This window comes from Brienomyrus brachyistius, chromosome 15 (assembly GCF_023856365.1).
Source record: "Brienomyrus brachyistius isolate T26 chromosome 15, BBRACH_0.4, whole genome shotgun sequence".
NCBI classification, from domain to species: Eukaryota; Metazoa; Chordata; class Actinopteri; order Osteoglossiformes; family Mormyridae; genus Brienomyrus; species Brienomyrus brachyistius.
The window spans coordinates 16,048,135-16,075,265 of NC_064547.1; the positions used below are offsets into that span (position 1 = coordinate 16,048,135).

At 42.3% G+C, this 27,131-nt stretch overlaps 1 protein-coding gene across 5 annotated transcripts in view; it reads right to left on the bottom strand.

Annotated features, from left to right (window-relative positions):
• nek7 (NIMA-related kinase 7) overlaps positions 1 to 27,131 on the bottom strand; it is a 48,655-nt gene that overhangs the window by 4,937 nt on the left and 16,587 nt on the right. For 2 of the 5 annotated variants that reach the window (XM_048976238.1, XM_048976235.1), the window contains 6 exons: positions 25,806 to 25,946; positions 21,586 to 21,648; positions 19,721 to 19,831; positions 15,228 to 15,336; positions 13,432 to 13,539; positions 9,843 to 9,937 (listed from right to left, as the gene is read on the bottom strand). In XM_048976238.1, coding sequence (XP_048832195.1) covers positions 9,843 to 9,937; positions 13,432 to 13,539; positions 15,228 to 15,336; positions 19,721 to 19,831; positions 21,586 to 21,648; positions 25,806 to 25,928 — 609 coding nt within the window. In that variant the 5' untranslated portion in view covers positions 25,929 to 25,946. The remainder of the gene's footprint in view (positions 1 to 9,842; positions 9,938 to 13,431; positions 13,540 to 15,227; positions 15,337 to 19,720; positions 19,832 to 21,585; positions 21,649 to 25,805; positions 25,947 to 27,131) is intronic. The other 3 variants (XM_048976236.1, XM_048976237.1, XM_048976239.1) reach the window with 3 other exon arrangements.

The following is a 27,131-nucleotide window of genomic DNA, read 5'->3' on the forward strand; positions in this document are numbered from 1 at the left end:
TGGTGACAAAAAAGGGTGTTTCGCAAAGTCGCTACCAAATACAGTCCACACACACAGCCCACACACACAAACAAATATATATATACACATATTTGTAAGATATACATACACACAGGTTTGTAATGTCGTCTTTGCGAGCACTCAGACTCCAATCCCAACTTGACGACCTTAACCCCCCCACTCAGCCGTAACCTTAACTGCCGGTAAGCAAACAAAACACGAGACTTTGGGCATTTTTAGTTTTTTGATTGCAGTCACAGACCTTCCTGGGGACCTGAAAACCCCACAACAGAAAGAACAGCTTTTTTGTACATTATGGGGGACATTTGGTTCCCACATATACACAATTTTTATTAGGTGGAGGAAGGAATTTAGGCCAGGCTTGAAAATGCAAGACAGAATCCTCACTGTTTTGCATTAAGCACTCACCCCCCAAAAATAAATAAATAAATAAATAAATAAACCTAAGGTTTAAGGATTGTAAACCTGTAACATGTACACCTGAGGACATCCACCGTCAAAACAGAAAACGATGGGGGCAGCCTGAATTAATAAGAATTTGTTTCCATAACATAATACATTTTAAATAAATGACAATCTAAATTTGAGATGTATTTTCTGTGAGCATTTCGAAATTCGGAGCAATATCAGGATGGAAGACACGCGCGCACACACGCGCACACACACGCACACACGCACACACACACACACACACACACAACTGCACAAAAACAAAACCGAGGACAGAATAGAGAGGAGGAGGATGATCGGCAGAGCAAGGGAGAGTCAGTCTCACTGCAAGCCAGGGACCAGCAGTAGCTCATGAAGCAGACCAGGGCTGCCTACTGTAAGGCCCAAAGTCGGTGACCACAGGCCTCATGCGTTAAAGACACTCCCACCCCGAAGGGCATGAGGTGGGGTGACAGACTAGGTCCTCTGGTCCCATTTTCCTAAGCTCACGTCGTGCACCTGGTCAAGGAACCTGAACACGCTCATCTGCATACATAGTTCCGACAGTGTTGACAGTCCGCTGCTGTTACCCCACCGTCCCTCATACACTTCATGCTACAGTCCATCTTAGGATGAGCATGACCTCCATTCCACGTCACGCCTTCACAGTCATTTTGGGGAGTAACATGTTCGGTGGCCGTAACAACAGCGATTTTAAAACCACTTCAACATGTGCAGCTCTGCTCATTCTCTGGACCCCCTTGTAGTCTGACATCAGGCAGCATATAAGCAATAACAGAGAATAGCACCAATAGTTGTCAAGTGGTCTAACTGGTCAGGTGCACTCGTGACAACTGGGGGGGCTGGTCCTGTCCTCAGGTGCACTCGTGACGACTGGGGGGGGGCTGGTCCTGTCCTCAGAATTTAGCTAAACACAATTGCCGCACAGCAGCAAAATCTGCAGCAAAGTAACCCTGCAGCATAGTGCACGTTACTTATAAATCTGCCTGTTAAGCAAGGACAACATAATTAAACAAAAAAGGGATGTTAAAACTGCACAGAACAGCCTGCCCATGAAAGCACTGCATTTAAAAATGAGCATTTTTATGGCTACACAAAATATACTGTCATATAAGGAGAAGACTGCATCTTAATGTGATTCTCTTTGACAGACTTTAGTCTGTTTTACAAAATGCCGGAAAAGGTTCTTAGTCTCCCATCAGCTAATGGGGCTGCCTGTTTGTGACAGTAATTGTGTGTGAGAATGGATTAAAGCAGCCGTCTGACAGCCGTGAAGACAATCGCTCTACCCATGGTGGAGAAATTAGTAAAAAAAAAAAAATTATATATATATATATATATATATATATATATATATATATATATATATATATACACACACACACACACATACACACACATATATATATATACACACACACACACACGCCATGGCAATCAAAAGTATGGAAACACCCACCCATAGAAGGGTTTGACTTATATTTCTACATTTTACAATAGTCAAGACATTAAAACAATTAAATAACATGTATTAAATTATACAGCATCCAATAAAAGCTTTATTTTTAAAATATTTTGTTTAAATGAATTTAAACAACTTAACACACTTATCAGACTTTAGATTCTTGGTGACGGGCTTATATGTTCATTGTTCTATTTGGCAGGGAGATAGCATACTGCTAACATTACTGTACATATACCAGAGTTATCCAAGAGTCTAATTTTAATCTGAAGTCCCTGGGTTGTTCTCTTGGTTAAAAGACGAACTAGACGCCTGGGATGGTTTCCCAACAGCGCTGAATGAGTTCCCATATGCCGAGCGCTTTCTGGCTCCTTTTCAGTGCAGCTCATCCCCAGCGGTCTCTCCTGGCTTTCAGGAAGGTGACTGTGGGAGTCGGGTCAGATGCTGCGACACTCCATCGTGCTCCTCCTTTGCTAAACGGCGCTAATGCAGCCTGGGGGTGCGATTTGGTTCACTGTCCTGTTGAAATACAAATAATGGCCCAACTGAGGGCAAACGAGATTGGATAGTGTGCTGCTACAGAATGCTGAGGTAGCTATGCTGGATCGGTGTGTCATAGCTACTGCCAATGGAGGGCGGAGCAAAGCATCCCAAACCAGCTCCTCCCACATGCTCCACGGTGGGAACCACACCTGCAGAACAGAGTTATTATAGTTTATTTGAACTATATTATTTAGTTTATATTTTTTGTATAATTTGAAATTTTCATTTGAAATCCAGTTTAGTTTTCGTTTTCAGTGTTGATTTATTAGTTTTTATTAGTGATTTATTTCTTCATATAAAATTAAAATAAAAATCTACATTTTTCAATCCCGATTTAATCCTGGTTCTGATGGTAGAAGGCGACGCTGAGCAGCAGGTTGCGTCCAGGCCTGAAATTTCTAAGACGGCAGTACGCAAGAACAAAGTGAAACAGGAGACACTGGGAACGATCTGAGCTCAGCCAGGCAAAAGCAGAAGCAGCATTCTAATGCCAGAGATGAGCGTTAAGTTATCCAACAGCGCCTCACTATCACTAAGAATGGGAAACATTAAGTGGTGTGAAGCTCATTGCTGGGACAGTTAGGGCTGCTGGAACTCCTAGACGCCCTTAAAGACCCATAAAGCAAGGAAGAAGCTCTTCATCAATGACAAGAAGGGGAGAGCCAGGCTGTAATTCGTAATTAATAAATAAATAAATAAATAAATAAAATTAATTATATTTTACACAGATGCATTACCATGAACTGAGCAGTGAGTGAAATGAAAAATGTCACTGTGCTCTCATTTTTTATTTCCTGGGCTGTATTTCTGTTTAGTTTGTACATATTTTAGTTTCAGCAGTTTTATTTCTGGGGAAAGTTAGTTCTAGAAATGATGATGGTGATCTTTGGAAAACCCTCCATTTAAACAGTGCATGCTGTATACTGATGTCCTCAAAGGGCAAACGTTTCACGCATTATTAATGCTATTTATAATTAATATTGTGAGACACAGATAAAAAGGCAGCGGAAAACAATAAGAGAAAATATTTCACATTTTTATTTTATTTCAGTGAGCATCAGAAACAGTATTTATAATTTTCATTTAGTTGTTTATTATTTTACTTTCGGATCGTATTTCAGTTTGGTTTACGAAAATGTTCTCTTATGGTTTTAGTTTTCATTAATGATAATAGTCCTGGTGCAGACTTCATCCATTCACCTGCTTTGCATCTCACGAAGACATGGCATTTGGAACCAGATCTCTCAGATTTGGACTCATCAGACCAAAGGACAGATTTCCACTTGTGTCATGTCCACTGCCTGTGTTTCATGACCCAACAGTTTCAACAGTTCTACCATGAAGGCCTGACTTACACAGTCTGCGATGAACAGCTCCTGTTGAGATATGTCTGTCACTGAAGCATGTACTTCTGCTGTATTCTGAGGTGCAGTTAATTGATGATTCCTGAACCTGGTGACTTTAATAATCTAATCCTCCGCAGGAGCAGCATCTCCTGCTCTGTCTTTCCTGTGGTGACCCTGGGTTTCATCATAATACTTGAAGGTTTATGTCACTGCATTGTGTTTCCATGCTTTACCATGATTTTTTTTTTGTTTAAAACTTGTTTTCAAACAATATTCCAACAGACAACAACATTTAAGCATCAAACAGGTTACCAAACCCTAAGCATACTTACATATAAATGCTGTTTGCATAAAAACACACTCAATCATTGAAGTTCATTCATTGTGCATATAGACACATAAGGGCATAAAGAACAAGGATGAGTATTAGAAACAAATACACATAGTAACACACACAGACAGAAACACAGACACAAAGACAGGGGCAAACATACACAAAGAAACAAACAGATAAAGACAGACACACCGGGACACAAACACACACACAGACAGACAGAAACACACACACAAAGACAAACACATAGATACACACAGACAAATACAGAGATAGACAGACAGGCAGACAAACAGATGCACAAAGACAGACAGACAGCCGCAGACACGCGCTGCAGAGAGTTAAACACGGAGCATCTCCCGCTTTGACAGATGAAAAATGTCAGCCGGCCTGTTTTTATTTTGGAGCTTTTGCACTGTTCATCTGGCTCATTAGCGCCACACGCTCCCGCCCCTGACAGCCGCTCCGCCTGCTCTGCCGGCAGCTGAGCCTCTCCGGCTAATTTGGGTCCCCTCGCCAAGGCAACGGCGAGAATGATTGACTTGCTCCCTGACCTCCGGGGACCCTGGGCTCCGCGCTTGTTAATATTCGCGGGTCGTACTCCCCGAGCGGTACACGCGGGCCGGCTGTCGGCGTGTGGGGCCCAGTAGCGAGACTCTCTCTTCGTCACGCCGCGCTGTCAACCTACAAGCCCTCGTGTCCGGGGATCGCAGCTCCCAACAACACGGCCGGCGTGTAACGCAGCCCCACCCATGTAAAGACCCTGTCTCAAAGAAGGGAGAAGCCCCATTAAACTTAATTAATATTGATCTTTTTTTTTGTTCCCTCCATGTGCCAATTAAAAACTTTGCGCGCCTTGCACTCTGTTGAGTGAGCACAGGTCGCATCAGCTACAAAGGAGAAGTTCAAACGCTAAAGTGGAAGAATCATCATTATTTCATCCTGTGCGTCTCAATGTTCCGCTATAATCATATATTAATCAAGGCAAGAAGCCACCAGCGTGGGAGACTTCGGATAAAGACGCGTCCAAATCCCGCAACTTTGCTCTCCGCTCGACAGCACAAAGTCTGATGAAAAGGGGGCCGACTTGTGAAGATACTTTTACGGTCGTTAGGAAGGTTGGGAAGGACCGATTTCAATGATGAAACACAACTGGCAAATGGAAAGGAAAAAACACACTCACGAAACATCCAGCATATCCCTGAGGGCTCAGATTCATGCTTGCACATTTTTTGGATTTGTTTATAAACTGTTAATGGTGCACAAAGACAAATGAATGGATTTGCTACATGATCCTGCCTTTATAAGACCCTTCCAAAATAAGCCAGAAAAAACAAGATATCCTGAGGAATTCCCAAATCCCAAATCGCAGCTTTGTTAGAAAATACCACGTACATACAAACACTGCAGACACGCTTCTTCTGCATGGTGACGAATCGGTGAAGTTAGGCCGATCACACCCACTGGCTGGTCTGCTCACTCTCCTGCTCTCTCTCTTTTCATCAGAGGTCAGAGGTCTTAACATCCCCCCCCACACCTCCGCCAAGTCCTGGACAATAAATCAGGTTCTCTCAAAACTGTCGTGTCGCTTTGAGTTGTTACATAATTAATGATGTGGATGTCACCAGAGTTTGTGATCACTATCGCTCATGAGATGCAGCCCTGTAACAGTCACGGTAAGTTAGCGATGTCAGCGCGCGTCACCTGGGCCGAGCAGGCCACGCCCCCCGGTGGGGAACCCCCCCCTGGTTGATCCCCGTCTGGCCGGGCTCAGTCTTCCGTGGAGAGGAGAGCCGCAGAATGCTAAGCTGGCTCTCCCTCCATGGGGTGGGAGAAAATTCTGGGCGGGGGGGGGCCACCTGCCGTCACAGCTCAGCAGGAGCTCCAGCTGACGGCTGGGGCACGGATGGGGCAGCGACAGGGTTCCCAGCTCTCTCCTCTCCGCGACACAAAGCAAGCATTCTCGGGAAAGTGCGCTTGTCTGCACCACTCCCAGGACAAAGGAGTTTACTTTGGGGATGGAGGTATCTATAACAAACAGGGTGACTGGACAGTGCAACAGGAAATTAGAGTGCTTTGCTAAACAGATCTTACGCAATATGATTTCCGTGAATGAAGTGTTTCACCTATTTACCAACCGGTCCATTTAAAAATATATACAAATATGAATATTATATGTTCGTTATAATGAAAAAAAACCAGGATGACACCATTTCCTGCGTTGCCTTAACTGCCCCAAACGCGAGTCAGTCATCAGTTTCTTTACAACATCTACTATCTTCTCGATGACCTCTAATAAATTCAATATGCTTCTGTTTTGTTCTCTTATTCTTAATATCTCCACACAAATAATGTTTACTTTCTTAGGAAAAGAAATCTTGTGATTTCAAACAATCAACTCATGGGGGAAAAAAAATACAGCAGTAAACTTTTCGTAATTTGCGATGCTTAGGATGGTAGCGTGGAACTGAAAAAGAGCAAAAGCATATCTGGGCGAGCCAAGCAAAACCCCGAGCAAACGGAATATTGATGAAAGTAAATAAAGCTCGTTAAGGTCTCAAAAACACAAAGGGAAATCAGGGCGCCTTTCTCTGCGTGGGAACCGAGTTGCATCACTAACAACACGCAATGGGACCTTCAGCCGTCTGCTGGTACGTTCAAGGATTCGTTTACGGCACGGGAATGAGCCGGCGATGACCGCGTTCATGCTGCCCGGCTGCTTTTTGGCAAAATAGGTCTCGTGTAACTGCGTATGCGTGCGGGTCCTTACAGCTATGAGATTGGGTGAAAAATTCTGTAACACACAATGGGGGGGGGGGGGGGGGTGTTTAAGTTATATACTGGGAGAAAAGCTCAGTACTCAAAATAAATCTGCCAAGACGTTGTACTGCAAAACAGTTATATTGCATTTAATTTTTACAATTTAACTTCTGATGGTGAATTAGAAAAGCCAGGCAGCTAGATTAGGGCACATTTCACCCAGGGAACTTGTGTAGTACAGTGGTTAAGAAAATGGGCTTATAAACAGGAGGTTGACAGTTCAAATCCTAAAAAGACACTACTGTGAGAGCCTTGTTTTAGTACATAAGCGGTAAATACAGTAAGCTACAGAGAACCGGCTAACATATCCTCGCATAAATCATAAGGATTTATGTGAATATAAAGCTCTAAACTTCTCCAAAGACAGCTATTATGACAAGATCTTCAAAGGCCAGGCTCTGCGAGTGTATGGGAATGCGTAAATATGCTGGCAGGCTGTCTTTAATATAAATGGTAGAGAGCAACCGAAGGAAAAAATAAATAAATAAAAAGCCAGTCAAACGCACACCACACTGGCCACCATCTGGTTAGCACGGGACGGCCTTTTCCAGACGATCAAGCTGAAGCCAAGGACTGCAGAGATGGCTTGTGTCTCCCCTGTCCTATAACCCCACAATAATAAAACCCACAACTGCAAATCAAGAAACTTTTTGGTACTGTGAAACAGGAGAGAAATCCTGCTTCCTGACATTTATAACCTTTCCAATCACGGTTTTAAAAATCAGGAATTTGACACCAGAATTTGCATCTGTAATAAATAACATCTACATCCACTATTTAAAGCACACAAATACCATCGTTTGATGTTGTTTGCCAACGGAATTATTGCTGAGTTGCAAAAACGAAAAGAAACCAAATGCTGGTAAATAAAAAAATTAAATTAAATAAAAAAAACATGTATGACATTTGAAACAGTACAGCTACCAAAAGTCACTCGAACAATGGAGACATATTTCGTATTTACGGACAGCGTGTCGCATAATAGTTAAAGAGGTGGATTTGTAACCAAAACAGTTGGCAGCTCAAGTTCCCAGAGGGGCCCGGCTGAGGTTACCCTGAGCTGGGCACTTAATCTGAATTGGCTCGGTAAAAACGTCCAGCTATATAAACTAGTAAAGTGGAAAAACTGCAAACCGCTCTGGCCACTCTAAGTGAAAACATGTGCTGCGACCGCTAGACGGGCAATGCGACGCACCCATCCCACTCCGCACTAAGAGTCTCTCAATCACGCTTCGCTCGGGGTGGCAGGACTCCCCAGCCTCGAAGGAAACGGCCCCCGTCCCAAGCCCACGGTTGCTTCTGAGAATCAAAACCAAAAGGTACTTTTCCCTCCATGTTCCCACAGAGCCTGCAGATCACAACTGTTCCCCATTTCCCCCCCCCCCCCTCGGTGCACTTGTCTGACCTGCTAACGCTGCTAGCCAGGCACGCTGCTGGACCAGTGCATTGTGGGAGACTAATTAGCACTGAGGACTATGGTCTCTGAGCACCAATAAACTGGGATCATTGTTTTTCAGCCTGGGGGACTTTGGAAGGTGTAGTTACTGGTGAGTTGTGCAAAAATAAAAAAATAAAAACTCGCTGGATGTAAAGGAAATTGGGTGCTGCATTAACAATGCATCCCTGCTTTGTGTTTGCACCGATGTGAGAGTCGTCCTCTTACCTGCAGGTTTTTTTATCCAATTCACCTCTAACACTGTGTGTGCTGGTTTGCATTAACCCTTAAATATCAATTAACTGACCGCAGGAAGGAGATAAATTCTGGGAATTCAAATCGACAAATGTATGCACTATGCGTGACTCATTTACAAGCTTGTTTGTCAATTTACTCATTGTACATTATTTGTTTTACTTTGGTACAAACATAAAAGCAGCCCACATCCATAACACGATTTTGCTCTACAATCACTTACCAGTGCCTTTGTAATATCAGACAGGAAACTGCTTAATCAAAAAACTACAGTCTTAAACAAAATGAAAACTACAGTTCAGCTATTTCTACACATGCATTCAGTGTAGAACAGGCAGTACAGACGCTGTTCGGTTTTTACTCCTCAGATGAATGTTGTTGTGAGCGTATTCATTTGTTTTTAAACCATACAGCACAATAGTAACAAAATGATCAATTCCTAATGGGAAACAAAAATAAGCCACAACTTAAACATCGGACATTTTGTTGAAGTTATGGTGGCTTTGTGTTTAGTGACATTCCGATGTTACCTCGTAGATTTTTTTTCCAACCAATTTCAGTAGTGTAAAGAATGTAGATATATTTACCCTAATCAGTTAAATTGCCACCACTGCAAAGTAATTACACAAAAAAACTTACAAGATAAACAACTACAGCTAAGACAATAATACCGAATATACATTTAAACAAAAAATCTCACTCCCTGAGATAAAAAAAATGAGAGCGATCGCGAGCCTACCTGCCCCTTTGCTCGTTACAGCACCTCAATCTAATCCCAGCAGCAAAGCCCTGAAGTCAGCCTTGTATATCATTTGATCTTTTACACATATACCTTCAGCTATAGAGGAAAACATTTTACTCTTTACTCAACTGCTTACTTTACTCCACTTAGACATGTCGAAAGTTTCTGAAATGCAATTACTGCAGTAACTGCAACTATCTTTTTCCCCAACAAAATATTTATCATGTGAATCAAATGTAAATGTCAGTTCAATTTCCTAGAAATCCCGAAATACCCTAAAGGTTCCCCGAGTCACAGTGCTTACTTCAGCAAATTTTGTTTTACTAAATTACTGAGTGATATTGCTATAAATTATAACTGCTGTGTCGGGATAGGATTGCGCCTAGTAAAATGAAGGGGGGGGTATTAGTGAACCAGGTCAGTTTTTTGTGTACCTCATAGAGCAGGCAGCCCAGAGACCAGATGTCAGACTTGAAGTTGTATCCATTCTCGTGCATCCTCTCTGGAGACATATAATAAGGGGTGCCTACTGGAACAGAAAGGAAACATAAGTCAATCACACTCGTTCCAGAAACATGCCGTTCCTCAAACCTCAGAATGCAACCAGGATTCGATTCTCAATGAGACAAATCAAAAGTCAAAACCATACGTGGCAGCAGTCAAATGCAGTGTGGTTCATACACTGAAGTCATTACGCCCTGAAATTCATACTACTAACTTAGTAGCTATTTCTGGTGGATTTAATTAAGACATACTGACATATAAAATTATTTAAAAGGTAAAAACTCAGAAAACTACTCCAAATTATCCTTGGTATGACATGCAATGTTTTTCTTTTTAAAAATGAGTATTTAACAACAATGAGTGAATGTATCAGTTTTCCAGCACCTGTGTTGCATTTACCACTTCCTGCCACATGAAGGTGTAGTGAGCTTCCTTCATTTAAATCTATCAATAAAATTATTGTCTCTCGCTCTAGACATTCAATGCATAATGGCCATAAAAAGACTCAATTACACAGTTTATGTATACTGAATATCCACCCTGGTATCATAAAACATTCACGTAAGAAAAAATTGCGAATAATTTCTTTGCCGTCGCTAAATATTTCCGATAAAGTGCTCAATTAAATGCTTCTATTCATCAAAAACTAGCTAACAAAATCAGCTAACAAGAAGGTACTTTTAGATATCGCGAAATATCAGGCACGTCTATTAAGATGAACATCCACACTTCTGGTGTGCAAGTCCCCCCCTGTGATGAGAGAGGGAGGGGCGCGTGGGGAGTTGAGCGAAGATCTCGCCCGCTCTGTAGCCCGGAGAGCAGGCAGCAGGTAATTGGCAGCGAGGAACGGGCACCGAGGAGCCGCAGAACAGGCCGCAGGGGCAGGCAGAACAGGTCTGAAGGCTTCAGCTTCACCCGCAGAGCAAGTAATTCCTCCCAGCGACTGGCAGAGGCCTTCAGGTACGCAGCGGGATGGGGGGTGGGGGAGTTTGTAGGTGGGAGCGTGAAAGATTGATGATAGGAAAAATACAGGCAAATGCTAGGGGTTCACCGAGCCTGGTCCTCGTGAAGACCGTAAACAGAACGAATGGACAGAATCTCCTGTTGCACCAGCAAAAATGAGGCAAGCATTAACGTTACAATACATTAAGATAAAAAACACCAAATAAATAAATAAAAAGGAGTGCCAATTTATTTATTTTAAACACAGACCATCCTAAAAACAAGCCCGACATAGTTTTCATCACTTTCAACAGGTAACTGACGAAAGAGGAATATGCAATTAGGGGAAATCCAGCAATGATACCATCATTACCAGTATCACAAACTAACGCTACTAAAACTAATTTTAGTTTTAAAAAGTGTTTTATGCAAATCGTTAAAATAATCTTTAAAATAATGCCAGGATAGCTAAGAAGTATAACAAATTGTCTTTGACTGCTTGGAAACACGAAGAGGTTTCCCTTTTAATTACAGGTGGACAGCCCAGAACTACAGGGTGGTGAAATAGCTCAAGACCAAAATGTATCTAAAATAATGCAGACGAAAGGCTGAACTGATAACTCTCATTCAAGGCTGACGGATAAATAACCAGCACAATCAACTCTTAGTGCCATTTTACTCACAGGATTTCTTTTGATGTTCGTGCCCCCCCCCCCCCCCATCAATTTAAAGGGGAAGGAGCCTGCGGCTGAAAATGCAAACATAAGTAAGGCTCTCTGTGTTTGTGTCTGCGGGCGGCCGGGCCACCAAAAGGCGGAGTTAAAAGGGTACGGATGCGTTTCCGAGGCCGAGGGCTGACAGACGCGTGGGGCCTGCTCCCGAGACCTCCATCAAGAGCACACCCAGCGTTCTGGCGAGGAGGTTCCTCTCATTACAGCCCAAACTGTCAGCCCTCGACACCACCCCCAACCCCTTCCCCACCCACCGCGCCAACCACCCGCCTCCCTGCACAGAGAAAGGCTTTAGTCTCCTCGCCCGAAGGGAAAGGCTGATCCAGGGTCTCTTTGCCCCTGGGTGAATTTAACCTGCCATGCAAAAAGCCATGAATCTCATCCCCTGCCGCATCTCAGCCGTGCGAGTTAATCCTCGGCTGAGAAAGCTGACGCACTCAGACTCCTCTTGTACGCTCACGGAAATACGGCCTTGCTATCGCCACTCGGTGAATGACGCCAATGAAAATTCACACTCGTTATACGGATTAAACGAGCGTTACACAAATTCAGCACTGACATCAAATGCCCTTTGTGTTGGCGTGGTTCTCTACGGCCAATCGGCCAATGAAAACGGGCAGAAGGACAGCCTTCTAAAACGGGGCCTTAAAACAAGGCCTTGTGACCACCGACTAAGACATAAAAAAATAAAAAATCATTCAAAATCTTGACATGAGGATACATTTCAACACAAGATAATGCATTTAAAAATGATACAATGCTGTGTGGTGAGAATCAGACGGGATGACAGGATGCATCCTGGGACACAACAGTAAACTAAAAACCCACAAATACCTTCCCACACCTGATCTTTATTTCTTCACCAACATCTCACAATCTAATCAAAATGTCAAAAAACATACTTTCGCTACAAGTGACAAACATCTAGTAAACTAAATTAGCAAACAGGTAAGTGTACATGAAAAGGATGACCTGTGCAGACTATAATATTTTAATATTATTGAGAAGCGAAAGGTTCGCAGTGCCTTCCTCAGAGCCAAACCTCAGCAATGCCCAGTTATATCACTCCCTTTTTTCTGGCATAATGCAAACAACTTGATTTAAAAGTACCTATAAAAACATTTGTATATTTTATAAGTCGGTTTTAGTGCTCACTTTGTACATTATGAACTGCTTGAACAGTGTATTACATTCAACGTACTATACTGCATTTAAAGCTTTACTGCAGAATCACTCAGGATTTTACTACGATGCAGAACATTTGTGAAACTGTGAAGTAAATAAATGCTGACCTTTAACCAGAGCGTCAGAAATCAAAGTCAACGAAAGAACAAAGAGGAACTCGCTCGAGCTGTAAAAACCTTGCCAATCTGAAAACTGACGGCAAGCAGCCCAAAATGAGACGGGTATCAGGATCGCAGCAACAGTCACAAAACTCAATACAGGGCTGTTCATGTTGAAAATTGGAAGGTTCAATCTTATTAAACTACTCCTACTCAGCTAGATGGAGCCATTTTCTGTTGACTGATCAGTGTTTACAGCTTCTTTGCGCAATAATACTCATAAGAAGGGTGGCGAGGCCAGACTTGTTACATCCGGACGTCATCTGCGAAGAGGTCAAAGGTCAAAAGGCAACAGGAAAGCCTTAACTACACAATGAAACTAATATACCTGGGGTTTCTTTGTAGGCTTTGCCTGGAGGTGGGGGGAGGGGGGGGGGGCTACGTCGGGATTTTATAGCAGACACATGGTTTTGGTCTTGGTGATATAATGAAACACATCCTGCTCGTCAAATTAAAGGACCGGTCCCTTCAAAACGTTGTTTTTTCCCCTTCTTCAGACTTACCTAACGAGTGAACCGCCCTGGTTTGGGAGCTGAAGAAACGGGCCAGCCCCAGGTCCCCGAGTTTTACTACCCCGGTGGCGGTAATGAACACATTAGCTGGCTTTATGTCTGTGGAAGAAAGGACCGATTTAATATTCAAAAGGGTCACCCCACAACCGCACACAAGAGCAGGGGGACAGGCATGAGCGATCAGTGACAGGCAGGCTGGCAAAGTCGAGCAATATCACAAGTCATAGGTATTTAGCATTTAAAAAAAACATCAAACTTTGTTTTTAAACATATGTCAAATAATTTCTGAATGCAACATATATCTAACACAGACTTAAATCTGTGAGCCTTTTGTAATGAGATCAGTTTTTTAGTGTGACAGCATCAGTTTTCTGCTTTTCCAAAGCTTGATGTATAAAGAATTCTTTAAGTAGAAATGTATTTATGGAACATAAAATCACCAGTAAAAAAGTAGCCCATCGCTAAAAACTTGCGATACAAGCTATACCTCCTCTATGATTAATGCGCTATTGTCAATGGGAGCGTCTTATTTAGTGCAGTCCGACTGGGAGTTCAACAGAGGCGAGGTGGAGCTGAAAAATGCCCCATATTGTGGGTGAATCTCGTTCCAGAAACACGACGGAGGAAAGAGCAGCGGTACGTAAGGAAGCGAGAGTACTAGTCGAATGTTTCACGTCTTCATGGAGTGAGAGGTACCGGTGATTTTACACCAAGGACAGCACTCCCACAGATTATGAGGGGTAGTGTTTCTCAGCGGGCCATGTGCATGCGGGACGCCACAGTGGGACGGTTCACAAAATGCGTCACACTACCAGCGTCCATCTCCACACCTTCAACCAGCCTGTCTTCCCATGTTTTAGGCTTCCACACTTAACCAAATGTTTTGGTTAACATGACCCATCTCAGGTACTGGGAAAATACATAGTAAGTCAGGAAATCAGTATTTTAATGATTAATTCATGTTAGTTTCATGCAAAGCAAAAACAATGTTACAACAATGAGGATCATCCCAGGAACCATACATACTGGAATGTTCAGACAGTTGGAAAATTACAAAATGACACAATAGCAGATTAGTAGGAGACAAGCAGCTTCAATTCATAGGTTAGTCATGCAACTTTGGAAAATGTCACACGCTGACCTGTCAGTAAAATCTGGTACTCCAAACGGAAAATGGTTTCACAGCACAAACAAGCATCAGAGAAGCTGTTTGTTTGTTCTCCAATAAGCCAATTTATTTAGGCCATTTCCCCATGACCGGCAGCCTGCTCTCTTATGACGGTCTCTTTTCCGTGTACCACAGGTATACAGAGGTTTCACAGAAGCGAAGCTTGTTGTCATCATTCAGATTTCAAAAAACATATTGGCAGCTCTTAACTCCTAAATAGATATACATCAAGCATATATGCCCAATGTGTAACAAATTCAAGTCACATCACAGGACTCTCCCGTTTTAAGTTGACAACAATACGTTAAAACAATCATTTTTTGCATAAAATGGCACTCATTGTGACAAGTCATTTCCCAGGATCCCAAGCGTCATGCATATTTAATGAGCCAAAGTGCAAATAACTCTCCCCCGCACCCCCCACCCCAATTGAGTCAAATGGGAAAACAATTTGTGTACATGTACTGCGTAGCTTCATGGGGGATATGTGCGCTTCGGGAATGGTTATTTGGGTATAGCACTTTTTGCGTTAACAGCAACATGGCTGGAGAGCATTTGGGCTTGGAATGCAGAGAGGAGAAAGAGGAGGAGGAGGAGCAGCGGGAGGGAGGGGAGGTACCTCTGTGCATAATGCGACATGAGTGCATGTGCTTCAGGGCGCTGCACAACTGGACAAAGTACTTCCAGACAGTCCGCTCAGGGATCAGCCTCTTCCGCTTCTTGAAGTGCTGTGGAAAGAGGCAGAGAAAAGCCTCTTAACACACCAGCCATTCAGAGGAGAACAATTAGCACACAGACACATATATACATCACATGCATCTCCCCTGAGACTGAAACGCGCGTATGACTATGGCTTTTCCTCCTAATGCAATTATTATTTCCTGAAGGAGCAGCAAAGAGGTTAACTAATAGGTTCGTGAGACTCCCATGCCGAGTGATACCATTTATAAATAAATGCCTCATTATATGTTGCTTTTCCTGGACCGCCGCAGTGGTGCTCCCTGTACGAAAGGTGTTGCGGTTCTGAGCTGGAGTCCCCGTGCAGACCGTCATCCTGACAAACGGCACCAAGGTTCCTTCCAATGCTTCTTCCGAGATGAACGCAACTCGCCAACGTTGCGGCTCACGTCGAAGGCGGTGCTTTAATCCGACGCAGGCACTGACCTTTGCGGAGTCTTAAAATGTCGCAATTAAAACTGCATGCATTTCCAGAAGGCAGGAGGGTTCGGGGTCCATTTTGGGTTAAATGCCCACATCTGGCATAAAGTGCTTAAACACATAAATGGACCCAGAACATCAACCCCCCCTCCCCCCCCACACTTCTTAATTTTAACTTTGTAACTTGATATGACGTTGATCTGATTTTTATGCCTGTAATATTAATATCACTGGCGACTCATTAGGTAGCACTGTGGTCACACATCGGTTCAAATCCTCTCCCCCCAGCTTTGCGTGTGTGAAGGTTGGCATGTTCAACTCCTTTTTGCCGTGAGTCACCCCCTGCAGTGCAAATCACATGTAACTTAGGTCATTCTACCTATAGTGAGTCACTCGCTACATTTACATGCACGCTAAGAAAACTGAATTATAAAACCGGACTTTTAAACTACATGTAAACTTGTTAGTCTAACTGAAATCATACTAAATGCAATTTCTCTTAGTTGGACTAAGATACACACATAAGTCGATTTACTCGTGCATGTTCAGTCGGACTCAAACTGGCCTAGGCGTTATGCGCACGCTCCACAGTTACCCCCCGGGTTTTGACTCGGAAGTAACACAAGAAGCTTGGAGCAAAGCAGAGGATGTACAACACGTACGACGCGCACGGCACTGAAAAGCTGTCCGATTCACTGCTCAACCAAAGGGCAGTTTTACACCACACCAAGTACCGTACTTTTGGTACTAAATTAAATGGCTCAACTTAGCTGTGCATGAAAACGTGTGTGTGTGCGCGTGTGTGTGTGTGCACGTGCCCGTGTGTCCATCCTGTAATGGACTGCCAGGCTCTCTGGATTGTTCCTGCCTTGTGCTCTCGCCTTCCTGGAATAGGCTTCAAGCTCACCATCAACTCAAAACTGGATAAAAGGCCATTGAAAATGGATAGCTATAATAATAATATAATTTGACAAGTACCTTTTACAAGAATAACAATACATTTTGACAGGCATTAATATCACTAAAGAAAAAAAGTTAGTGCTGTAATACCATCAATTGTTAAACAGGACACTAGCCCTGGACCATTCATTCTATATTTAACCAATTACCAAAAATATTGGTTTCCCCCATAACATATGGTTGTGGGGAAACTTGCTTTCAATAAACTCATTACAGAACATTAACAGACCTTTAATTGTTCTCTTAATTACCTGGTTAACGATGAGCTGTTGGAGGGCAGTAATTACAGAATTAATTATATGGGTAGAACCTGCCAGGCTGACGATCAAATGCTCCAAACAGCAAACCATTAATTTCCCCGCGAGGCAGAGAGCATTGCCCCGTTGTTAAAGGCAAATGACCTGCCAGGATCACATGATGCCTTATGAACCCACTTTCACCTATTCTACCCCTTTTTGGCGAAATTTCGAATGTGGTATTCAACCGAAGAAGCCCTGGCCCACATCCAAACAAAGCTTGTGGATCTATTCTTCCCCAACCCCCCCGCAGCCCAACCCACCCCACCCCATCTCATTTGCATATCAGAGGGTTGTTTGATGTCAATGGGGTATGTATGGGGCCTCTATGCCTTTAAAAGCAAACACTGCACATGCAATATTCTGTAAGAGTATGCAAATGAAGGGCCACTGCATTTCATTTGAATTCTGAAATGGTCAGGAATCAAAAAGAATAAAAATGTTAAATTCATGCATTTAGACGGCAGTTTCACACAAGCCATGCACTCATATTTATTTCATAATGAGCAGCTTCATCTTGATTTGTACCTTTAGGATGCCACGCTTTTAACTGCCAAAGGAGCCTAATAATATTTACTAACTGTACCTAATGAATATAACTGGATATAAATATACATTATTAAAGATAAACAACAAACATTCCAGTTATCAACATGATACCCCTGTCAATAGCAAGAACTGAATGTTTACAAATTTAGTTAATGCATCATAATGAAAGTCGTCGTTCTAGAAGTGTGAGCTCAATCCCCTGGAGTTTGCCTGTTCTCCTAACATTCCCACTGGATTCCTCAAAGTTCTCAAACCATTCAGCAACATGCCCGTTGGGTTAACAGGTAATTCTATACTGGCCATGTGACCAAAATGGTGACTCTGCGTGTGCATCCTTCCACTAATTGGAAGATACTCCCAGATCATCACACCCCTAAGTGGTTCACGAACATGAACCCAAGGGTTTACGTTATTAGCAGACACTTCTGTTATGTGAAGTTTACACACGGGACATGTTGTGTACTCTAATCAGAAGTTCCAAAGCTGGAAAAATTATAAATTCGTAAAGGTTATAACAGTGCGTGGGATTATTTTGATTTTTCTATATAAAAAAGCCTTTGGTGCGAATATTAAACAACCTCTGATGTTTCTTTATAATGCAATATTAAATGTACTGTTTTAATCAGCAATCTTATAAATACAAAACAAGTGCACTAAAAATACAAGTACCAGGGCTTTGGCTGAGATGTGTAAGGACATTTTACAAGATGTTATGTAAAATGCTATAGAAATTAAGTTTCCAAATTATTAATTCTCCTACATGTTCATTATTTATGAAAATGGGTAGCAATATATTGAATGATGTTCTCTATTCATCTGTGAACTCAGAAACCTTCTATTTCATGGGCACTGAAAGATGACATGATGTTTCACTGAGGTCCTAGAGACCACTGAGTTACAGAACAAGCTAACTGTGGTTTTTCTACACTTCACACACTAACCCTAATGCCAAGATAGCTAGGTAACTAGATAAGTAATGAGTTAAATTTCTTAAGGTATAATCAGAAACTGACTGGGCTTTATAACATAAATATATCACTTCACCTAGACAACAGAAGTAGTAAAAAAAAGTGGCATAGTGCCTGTATCATATGATTTCCCACATTTTCCTATGATGAACACTGGTGATGCATGTATACACAAACTTTAATATATTTGAACAATTCCCTTTGACAGCCCTAGGGCATCCCAGTTATTTCACAGAATGCGGGTAGGTGTCTGTCTTTACGGTAAAGCCCAGTGTGTTTTTAATGCTAAATGTGAAGCACTTATGGTAACCCAAAGACCTGGTTGGCTGTTTGTTCAACTATGAAAAGTGAGAGCAGGATGGTGGGCAGGAAATAAGCTATGCAATGTCTTAAAGACTACATTTCAGATACTATTTTGTTTTGCGATACTGCCAAACGCAACACTAAAAACATATTCTGATATGTCACACAGATGCATGCAGAGAATACCCAAGTACACTAATATCAGCAACAGACGAAATCTCAGGTTGACAGATGCATTTTTACTTTGTTATAGGAAAGTAAATGTTGCAGTTTAAATGATTTGTTCCATTTTCAAGCTTGTCTAGTAAATGTTAAAATATGAAAAGTTTGCCACTGCTTTTACATGACCACTGAATGAGCTCTCTGAGGGAATTATAATCATTTTGTCCTTGTGGTTGGGCTCATAAGCAATGAGGTACTTTTGTGCAAATTTTTACATTAATGAGTGACGAACAAATAAGAACTGCTCAGCAAAAGACGCTAGTCTTCTGCTGTGTGGAAATACATGGACTCCATAGAGACAGTAATCAGCAAAAGTGAGTAAATTGTAGGCATGGCTTTGTGACGACAAAACACGCAGAAACATCACCAACTTCTCTGACAGACTGTTTTGGCCAATAAGTTGTATTTGATTATAGTTTATTTTGGGTCAATTCTCAGCTCTTTTTTTGCTTTATAAATATCGCAATATTTAATCACAAAAATTGTGGCGATCGTGATACTAGAAAATACTGTGTAGCCCTAAGCAATATCATCGAAAAGACAAAGACTTCGTGGGCGGAGCTGGTTTCAATGTACGTGTTGCGGGCAACCTATCCAATGCCTGAGAACACAGAGCTGAAAACGCAGTCGTTTGAGATGTAAGGCCGGCCCCCCACCTTTATCATCTGCGAAAGGTCCCCAGCGTCAGCAAGCTCCAGAACTATGTTCAGTTCATTCTCTTCAATGAACGATGCATAGTACTTAATTACGTTGGGGTGGTTCAATTGCTGCAAAAAAAAAAAAAAAACACAGGGGTTTTCCGTAAAATACAAAGACATCAATGCAAACTGAAATCAAAGAATTCAGTTGGCATGTTAGGTAAACATTATAATTTCTGTTAAAGATGCTAAATTCCCCCGTCGGATAACTAGTCAACAAGTGATACAGCTACATAAGAAAAGAATAAAAATAAACATTAATCCAACCTAAGATCAAACAGAAGTCAGTGCCATGGTACAGTTAAGACAAGTAGGGCCTTGACATGTGGTAGGTTGAGAAAATTATTAAAGAAATGTCCATTAAGTGCTGACACGAAAAGGCACAGACCCAATGCACACACATGAATTTGATAAAGCATGCTTGGGGCCAAGACTGCAATGCAAAAATATGGTCTTGAAAACATCAACTCATTTTCCCAAGTCTTGCTTAATGCTTGAACTGCACAATCATTCATTTAATTAAGTTAGGCTCATCTCACTCAGTGGGCCCCACCCCTATAGTGAACTGCTTCTAGTCAATAGAAGAGGTCAAACCTACTAATATAGTGTGAAACTGGCTGGGTGGAATTTTCCCAATGCAGGAACATTCTTGCGACAAACCATCCGACAGTGATTAGCATGGGCGATCGCAGTATCTCTTACAGGAATGGAAAAGTATAGTGCCACATACTTAATTCCCTGGGATAAATCGTCAAAGACATTTGCACCAAAGGCTCGAGTACATAGTGTGTAACATAAGCCTGGAATACATCTCAGATAAGGGCAAATAAAACAAATAGTCTCATTATTTCCATCTGTGACCACGTACACGTACTGTGGTACAATGCAGGACTCCCAGTTTCGCATGGCAGCTCGTTAGCCAAATTCATTAGCCTCCGATTCGTGTGGGATGCCGGGGGGGCGATCAGGGGAGGCTGCTGCATCAGCCTGCTGACCCCGGTGAGGGATGGCGACTTGTTTTCGAGAGTGTATCTAAGCGGCTAATTGAGCAGATGTGTGACGGAGCTTCTCGTCTGCACTGTGACCTGCTCCTGGAGGCCGTCTCCCGCGCCTGGTAATTTCCACCTCCCTGCACACTCCCACCTAGAGCAATCCCCCATACACGCGCGTACTTACACCGCTACCAATTAGGCTGTCTCACATGAGACACCTTGGCGAACGGCATGCCGGTGTTATTAGTGATTAGTGTAAGTAGACATGGAAAAATCAACCTCCCTGCCCTAAAAAAAAAAAAAAAAAGTGATAGGAATCTGAGCAATTAGCACGGCAATCTGAACAAACCAGGAACAGCAAACAGCTGAACACGATCAAACTGAGAAAGATTTCCACTGTTCAAGGAGTCTTATGCGTTGAAACAGTCACTTTGTTGTATATTAGTCTGATGACCACACAATCCCGTATAAGATAGTTTGATATATAAAATTGCTTAAAAAGAACAACAAAGAACATGGGAAGGGAAAAAAAACCCAAAATTTTCAGATGGAAAAGAGGTGCAGACCTGCAATGCACTCTGGTCCCCTTCTAAATATTACTGAGGAAGATAAAAACTATAGTTTTTGGCATTTAAAAAAAAGTCAATCTGAGCCTCGAGGAATGACACACACAACACGAGTGATCCCTGCTCCCCTCACATGAAAAATCCGGCTGCAGATCAATTGTTTTCTGTGGAATCGGGTCTCAGCAGAGGAACCTTTAGAAAACATAATACAACGCGTGACGCTGCTGCTTTCTGTCTTTTCGGGTTCGGCTTTTCCTTCTTTTACCTTAAGGAGATCTATTTCTTTGATGCAATCTTGCCGGACTTTGGCATCCATCAACTCGAATATCTGTCAAGAGATCAAAAGCAGAAGAAGGAGGGAGGGAGACAAGGAGTTTTGGTATTTCTGAAGGCAGTGCACAGGGAGTGGGCATGTACAGAGAGGGTAGCTGTCGAGCACACCTGGGTGGGAAAGGGTGAGCGTGTCACTCCAGGTTGGGCACTTGTTGGATACTGTGGGACAGACTAATCTCAGCTTCACAGCCTCTGTCTTTGTGCGTTCAGACAAAACCACAAATGAAACAAGAAGGAAATCCGATAATGCTAAGGAACGATGCTGCCTGAATGCATCAAATGCTGAAAGCTCGTAAACAAAGAGTAAAATTCACTAGAGGAAGCTACAGTCTCAGATTTATGAGCTCAGGCTAAACAGCATGTCCAGGATTAAACAAAAAAACAAATACAAAATTAATATTTTTTTCCGTGCTGTAATTCAGTGTGGGGGAAGAAAAAAAGAGACATATTTCTGTCATTATTTTCCTTTAAACATAGTCGGGTAACATTTCCCTGCAACTCCTTCAAACCCTCATCTTTGCACAAGCTTCTCAGTCTTGGTGTCACGAGAACTGACAGCGAACAACGTCTTTGTGGATCCTTCTGATGGAAAGCAAAACTGCCAGCTGTGGAAACGCATCCCAACACCTGGAACCCAGTTGTGTGGCGCCGCAAAATGGGACACTTCCACAAACTAGCGCGCGCGGTTGTCAGACCAGTCACCCCAAGAGCGACCCGACATATGGCGGAAACTTTGCACTCGAGCGTCCGTTTCGCTGATGCACACTCCTCACACTATACATCTTTGCAGGGACATTTCCACGACGTAAGCCATGACTGTGAAAACCAAATCAACATAGCGCTCAAAACACGAAAACAAAAATAGAACTATTAATAGCAGGCAAACATTAAACGCTAAATCAGTATCAAGCAGGAAGAAAGTTAAGCAGTGAAAGCCGTATTTATCCTGTTTAACCTATAGGTTGAACAGCTAACATTTGGGCTGTGGTATCTCACTGCAACCTACAGAGAAACTGCCATGCACTGATGATGTGACACTGCCCCATTGTTTAAGCCAATGACAAACAAATTCATTGCTTGGTGGGGACAGGTGATTTATGCATGACTAAAGGGGCTGGGTGGCCCCTCCCACCACAGGCATCCAGTAAAATATCATTTAGGCCAGCAAAGATCACCACTTTCCGTTCATCTTGTCCTAAATAATCAGCTATACAACCTACCACGTTAAAATAAATCAGGGCAACGAGTTTCTATTAACCTAATTCTTGACTTTCAAATTTTCAAATCCGTCTTTCATCTTCACCACGCAGTGCTGCATTTCTAGAACAATTCTGGAAAATTCCACAACACTCCCATGACCCACAAAAGTGGTCAGACTGTCGTATTTTCCAGTAGTTGTGCTTTTTTAAACAAGAGCAAAAAAAAAGCCCAAGTAGCCAAAATAACACGTTTCACATTTGTAATGGGGATCTGTCAACTTCTCTCAGCCAAGCAAACATGGACTCAGCCTAGGGCCTTGGGGTCTTAAACTGTGGGAAACCACAAGCTCCATCAATGAAATCTGCATGGTTCTCCGTGCTCAATAAAAAGCACGTTGGCATCGAATCTGGCACAGGAAACGTGCACGAGGAGGAACAGCGGTTTGTTCGTCAGCCTGTGCCTCTAATTCGATCTGACGTGCTTATTTGTGGAGGAATTGCATTTACAAACGTGCAGGCTTCCAAGCACGCTGGTCAGGGAGGGAGCACGGCCCCCCCTGTGTTGGGGAAACAGCACTCGTTTCCAGCAGGTAATTCTCAGCGTACTTTTCCGGAGGTTGGACTGCGAATAGCGCGGCTCCTTCAGCAGCTCAGGTGGTTCGGAAAGAGGCCGGAATCCCCACATCGCTGTCCGGACTTTGGCTGTAGGGTTTCCGCATCGGTCGAGTGCCTGCCAAACGACATCTCATGACGACGCTTCCGGGCGCAGCCCGGTGCACGCGGACAGGCGTGTTAAATCCACCTTCGTTAGCCGATCACAGAAGAGGTTCTTTTTCCCCCAAAAACCATAAACATGACTATAAGTCAAAAACAGGTTTATTTCCACCCTTCAGGTGCAGATTAAATCTGTCAAAGAGTGGGGTTATGTTCAGCCGTCCAACGGGATACACTTTATTATATACACCTAGCTAGTGCTGAGACTCCCTTTTGCTTCCACAACCTACCTCAAGGGTAGAGGAGACATTCTTCACACCACTCTTCCAGTTATTTTCCCATTCATAGCCTCTCTCTCAGTTTTAACGATTATCCAAAGTACTGCATGTGCATCATACGATTTACCGATTTCCCATTTGCAGATCAGAATCTGGTCACCTCAATGCACTCACTGGAAGCTAAGAGGCAAAAGGGCCTCTCGTTCATAATACTGCTTAGTTTACCGCTTGACACAGCACTGAGAATCACAGATTCTGGATCAGTGAGAGGGGGGATAGAGATGCCATGGTTTCAGCCGTGTTTTCTGCCTTGAATGCCTTTCAGGGATGCACTGCATGTTCGCATGACTGCATAGTAGTAGAAACATAGAAACGCTGCGTTCCTGCAACGCCGGGAATCTGAAACTAATTTTTGTTACATCTGTATTATGCTGAGCACAGCAATGCTGAGAATCATATTCTTTCGCAACAAACTTTCCTTATGAGCAGACCAAGCATTTCCCATCTCAAGCAGTCGGTTTCATTTTGAAGTTTTAATTAGCAATGAGGACAAGTGTAACCTTTCAAGCATCTCAAGCCACGACTATGAAAAGTTTCCTTCCTACCTCTAAAAAAACAGCAGAGTGACTTCATATGTATTTTCTATCTGTCTTTTCCTTTAAAAAAGATGCTGATTCACTTATTTCTAAGTGTTTGATGAGTCGACAACACCCATCATCTCCCACCAGAAAATAGTCAATTGTCTGATTGTGCGAATCATCTTGATTATTTCAGCAAAGTCTTTAGCTGTGATGCTAACTTTTAATATAAATATTTCACATTTTTTAAATATCAGCTAGCAATACTGACCTAGACTAACACATTAGACCAATACCAATATCATGATTTTTAACGAACATCAGCGGATACCGATATGTTAACTTATATACCATGCATTCCCAGTGTCGGCTATTCACTAAATTTTTTATTTTTTTTTTAAAGTTAATGAACGCACTTTAAAAATTAGACAATAATATGCATTTAACTTAATTTGCTAAATGCTAAATGATGATTAATTACGTAAAAATTAATCTGGAAACTATTTGGTAGTTCTAACTGCTTATTTACTCTCTCGCCCCTCTGTGACAGAGGACTTCGGGGTGCGATCCGTCGTTTCATGCCGCCCATCTCGAGTGCTTTGCGTTTTGTTTCCTCAGGAACCCTAACCTACAAGAAAGCATCGCCGAAAGCGAGAGGTGACAGCGGATGGCAGGAGAAATGCAAATGAATATGCAGAGCACCGTTTTCAACTTGAGACACTTTGGGTTTGAGGAAAGCAGATGTTTGTATGAATTTGACTCATGAATAGGAGCAGATGATTTCAATAACATGAAATTCTTTTCATCAAACTAGTTTGGGTGTAAAACAGAAAATCAACCCATTGACCCTCCAGCCACAAATTATTATACCAGAGGTCGCTCCTTAATTACATCTAATATTACTGACTTCCAGAACATATAATTTAGCCAATAATACATTTTAATGTAATATTAAAACATTAAAAAATTCCTTCAGGTCATGTGGATTCTTTACATAGTCTAAAAACTTGACGAGAATTCATCTCTCCAAAGTGTTACACAGTGTGTGATTGGGTGAGGGTGTACTCTGATTGACTGGCATCTGATACAGCAAGCTCTGCCACCCAGGAGAAGTTTCAGGCTCAAAGATACCCTGCCCTGGCCAAGCAATTATGGGAGAGGAGTAAGTTGATACAGGTGAAGATGATGATGCAGGACCATTACATTCAAAACACACAACCACCAGCAGGTTTGAATGCAAAAGGCAAAATATTAAAATGTATCAAAATATACAGTGAAATTATACAAGGAAAATGCCTCAGAATAATACATTTCACCTATTAAATTTGTATTACTTATACACGACTTATTTAATATTGTAGAGTATATTAGCATTTAACTCACCTTAACTCTTTTCAAAGCTACGGACGTGTTGTCTAGCCAGTACTTGGCCCGGTACACTTCGCTAAACTGTCCTCTTCCGATTTTCTTCTCAACATGAAAGTTGGCTAGGCAGTTGTACCCCATGTCGGGCTGTAGAGGCTTCTGTGAATACAGACGATGACAAAAATAAAATAAAATAAAAAAAAAAACAACAAATCACTCTCTCATAAAACTGCGAAAAACTAAAATGCTAAAGAAATGCAGGCAGCGTAAAGAGGATTAAAAATGAACTTCGTATGAACTTTCCAGTCCCAATATCTACCTCTGCATGCTGCAAGAGCACAACATTCCGTTATTCAGACTGTATGCCACCCCACGAAAAGCTAACACGATGAATTGTGTAGTTACCCCTTCATATATGCTATAACGGTAACTAATGACCTTTACATCCTTTAAATCAAAAGTGGCAAGAAACTGACATATGATGATGACACATTTCATCACAGAAAACAGCCATGGGGCACCCTTAAGGGCAGCCAACTCAAGAAATAATACTAATTAAAAATAAAAACATAAAAATGCACAGACATACAAATGGGATTACATCCATTTGGCTCTATTTTAATTGTGGTTAAACAAAGCAAACATTAGAACAGTAGCATACGGGATATGGACTGGGTAAAACAGAGTATGAATGGGATATGAATGAACGTCATACCTATAAAAGTACCACCCCACCAAAAATGGCTGACTGATTAAAAAAAAAAAAACCTGTTCATATAAAATAGCCCATGAAGGAAACATCAACACAGGGGAAAGTTTAAAAAGCCAAGAAATAACTGATCAACACAGCTACCATGGACAACAGGACTAAATAAACACAAAATAAAATAAAAAATGCAATTTTACACCTACATTTCTACAAAATCACAATAATCCGGGCAGCCAAACACAGAGGGGCGGGGAGATCAAGGCGCAGTCAATCTCAGTGTTTTGCTGTGTCAGCTGACAGTTTTTTTATTATAATAAGTGGTGAGGGAAAGAAGCATCCCATTAAAACTGACAACACGGAGGCATAATCTAGTGTGCGGGTGCAGAGACCCCCCCCCACCCCCCCCACTGCTGTCCGAGGATAATCTAAGACTGACCTGAAAGCTCGAGTGAGTTTGGGTCCAGACAGAAGCAAACGTGGGTAGAGATGAAAAACCAGAGTTACGTAGCAGCGGAGAAAGTCATTTTGCAGCTCAAAATTCACAAACGCTGATGTTTAATAAGACGTGTAGGGTGGGAGGGGCGGGGGGGGGTTCAGGCAGGTATCCACGTGGCCGAATGAGCTTCAGGGAGTGA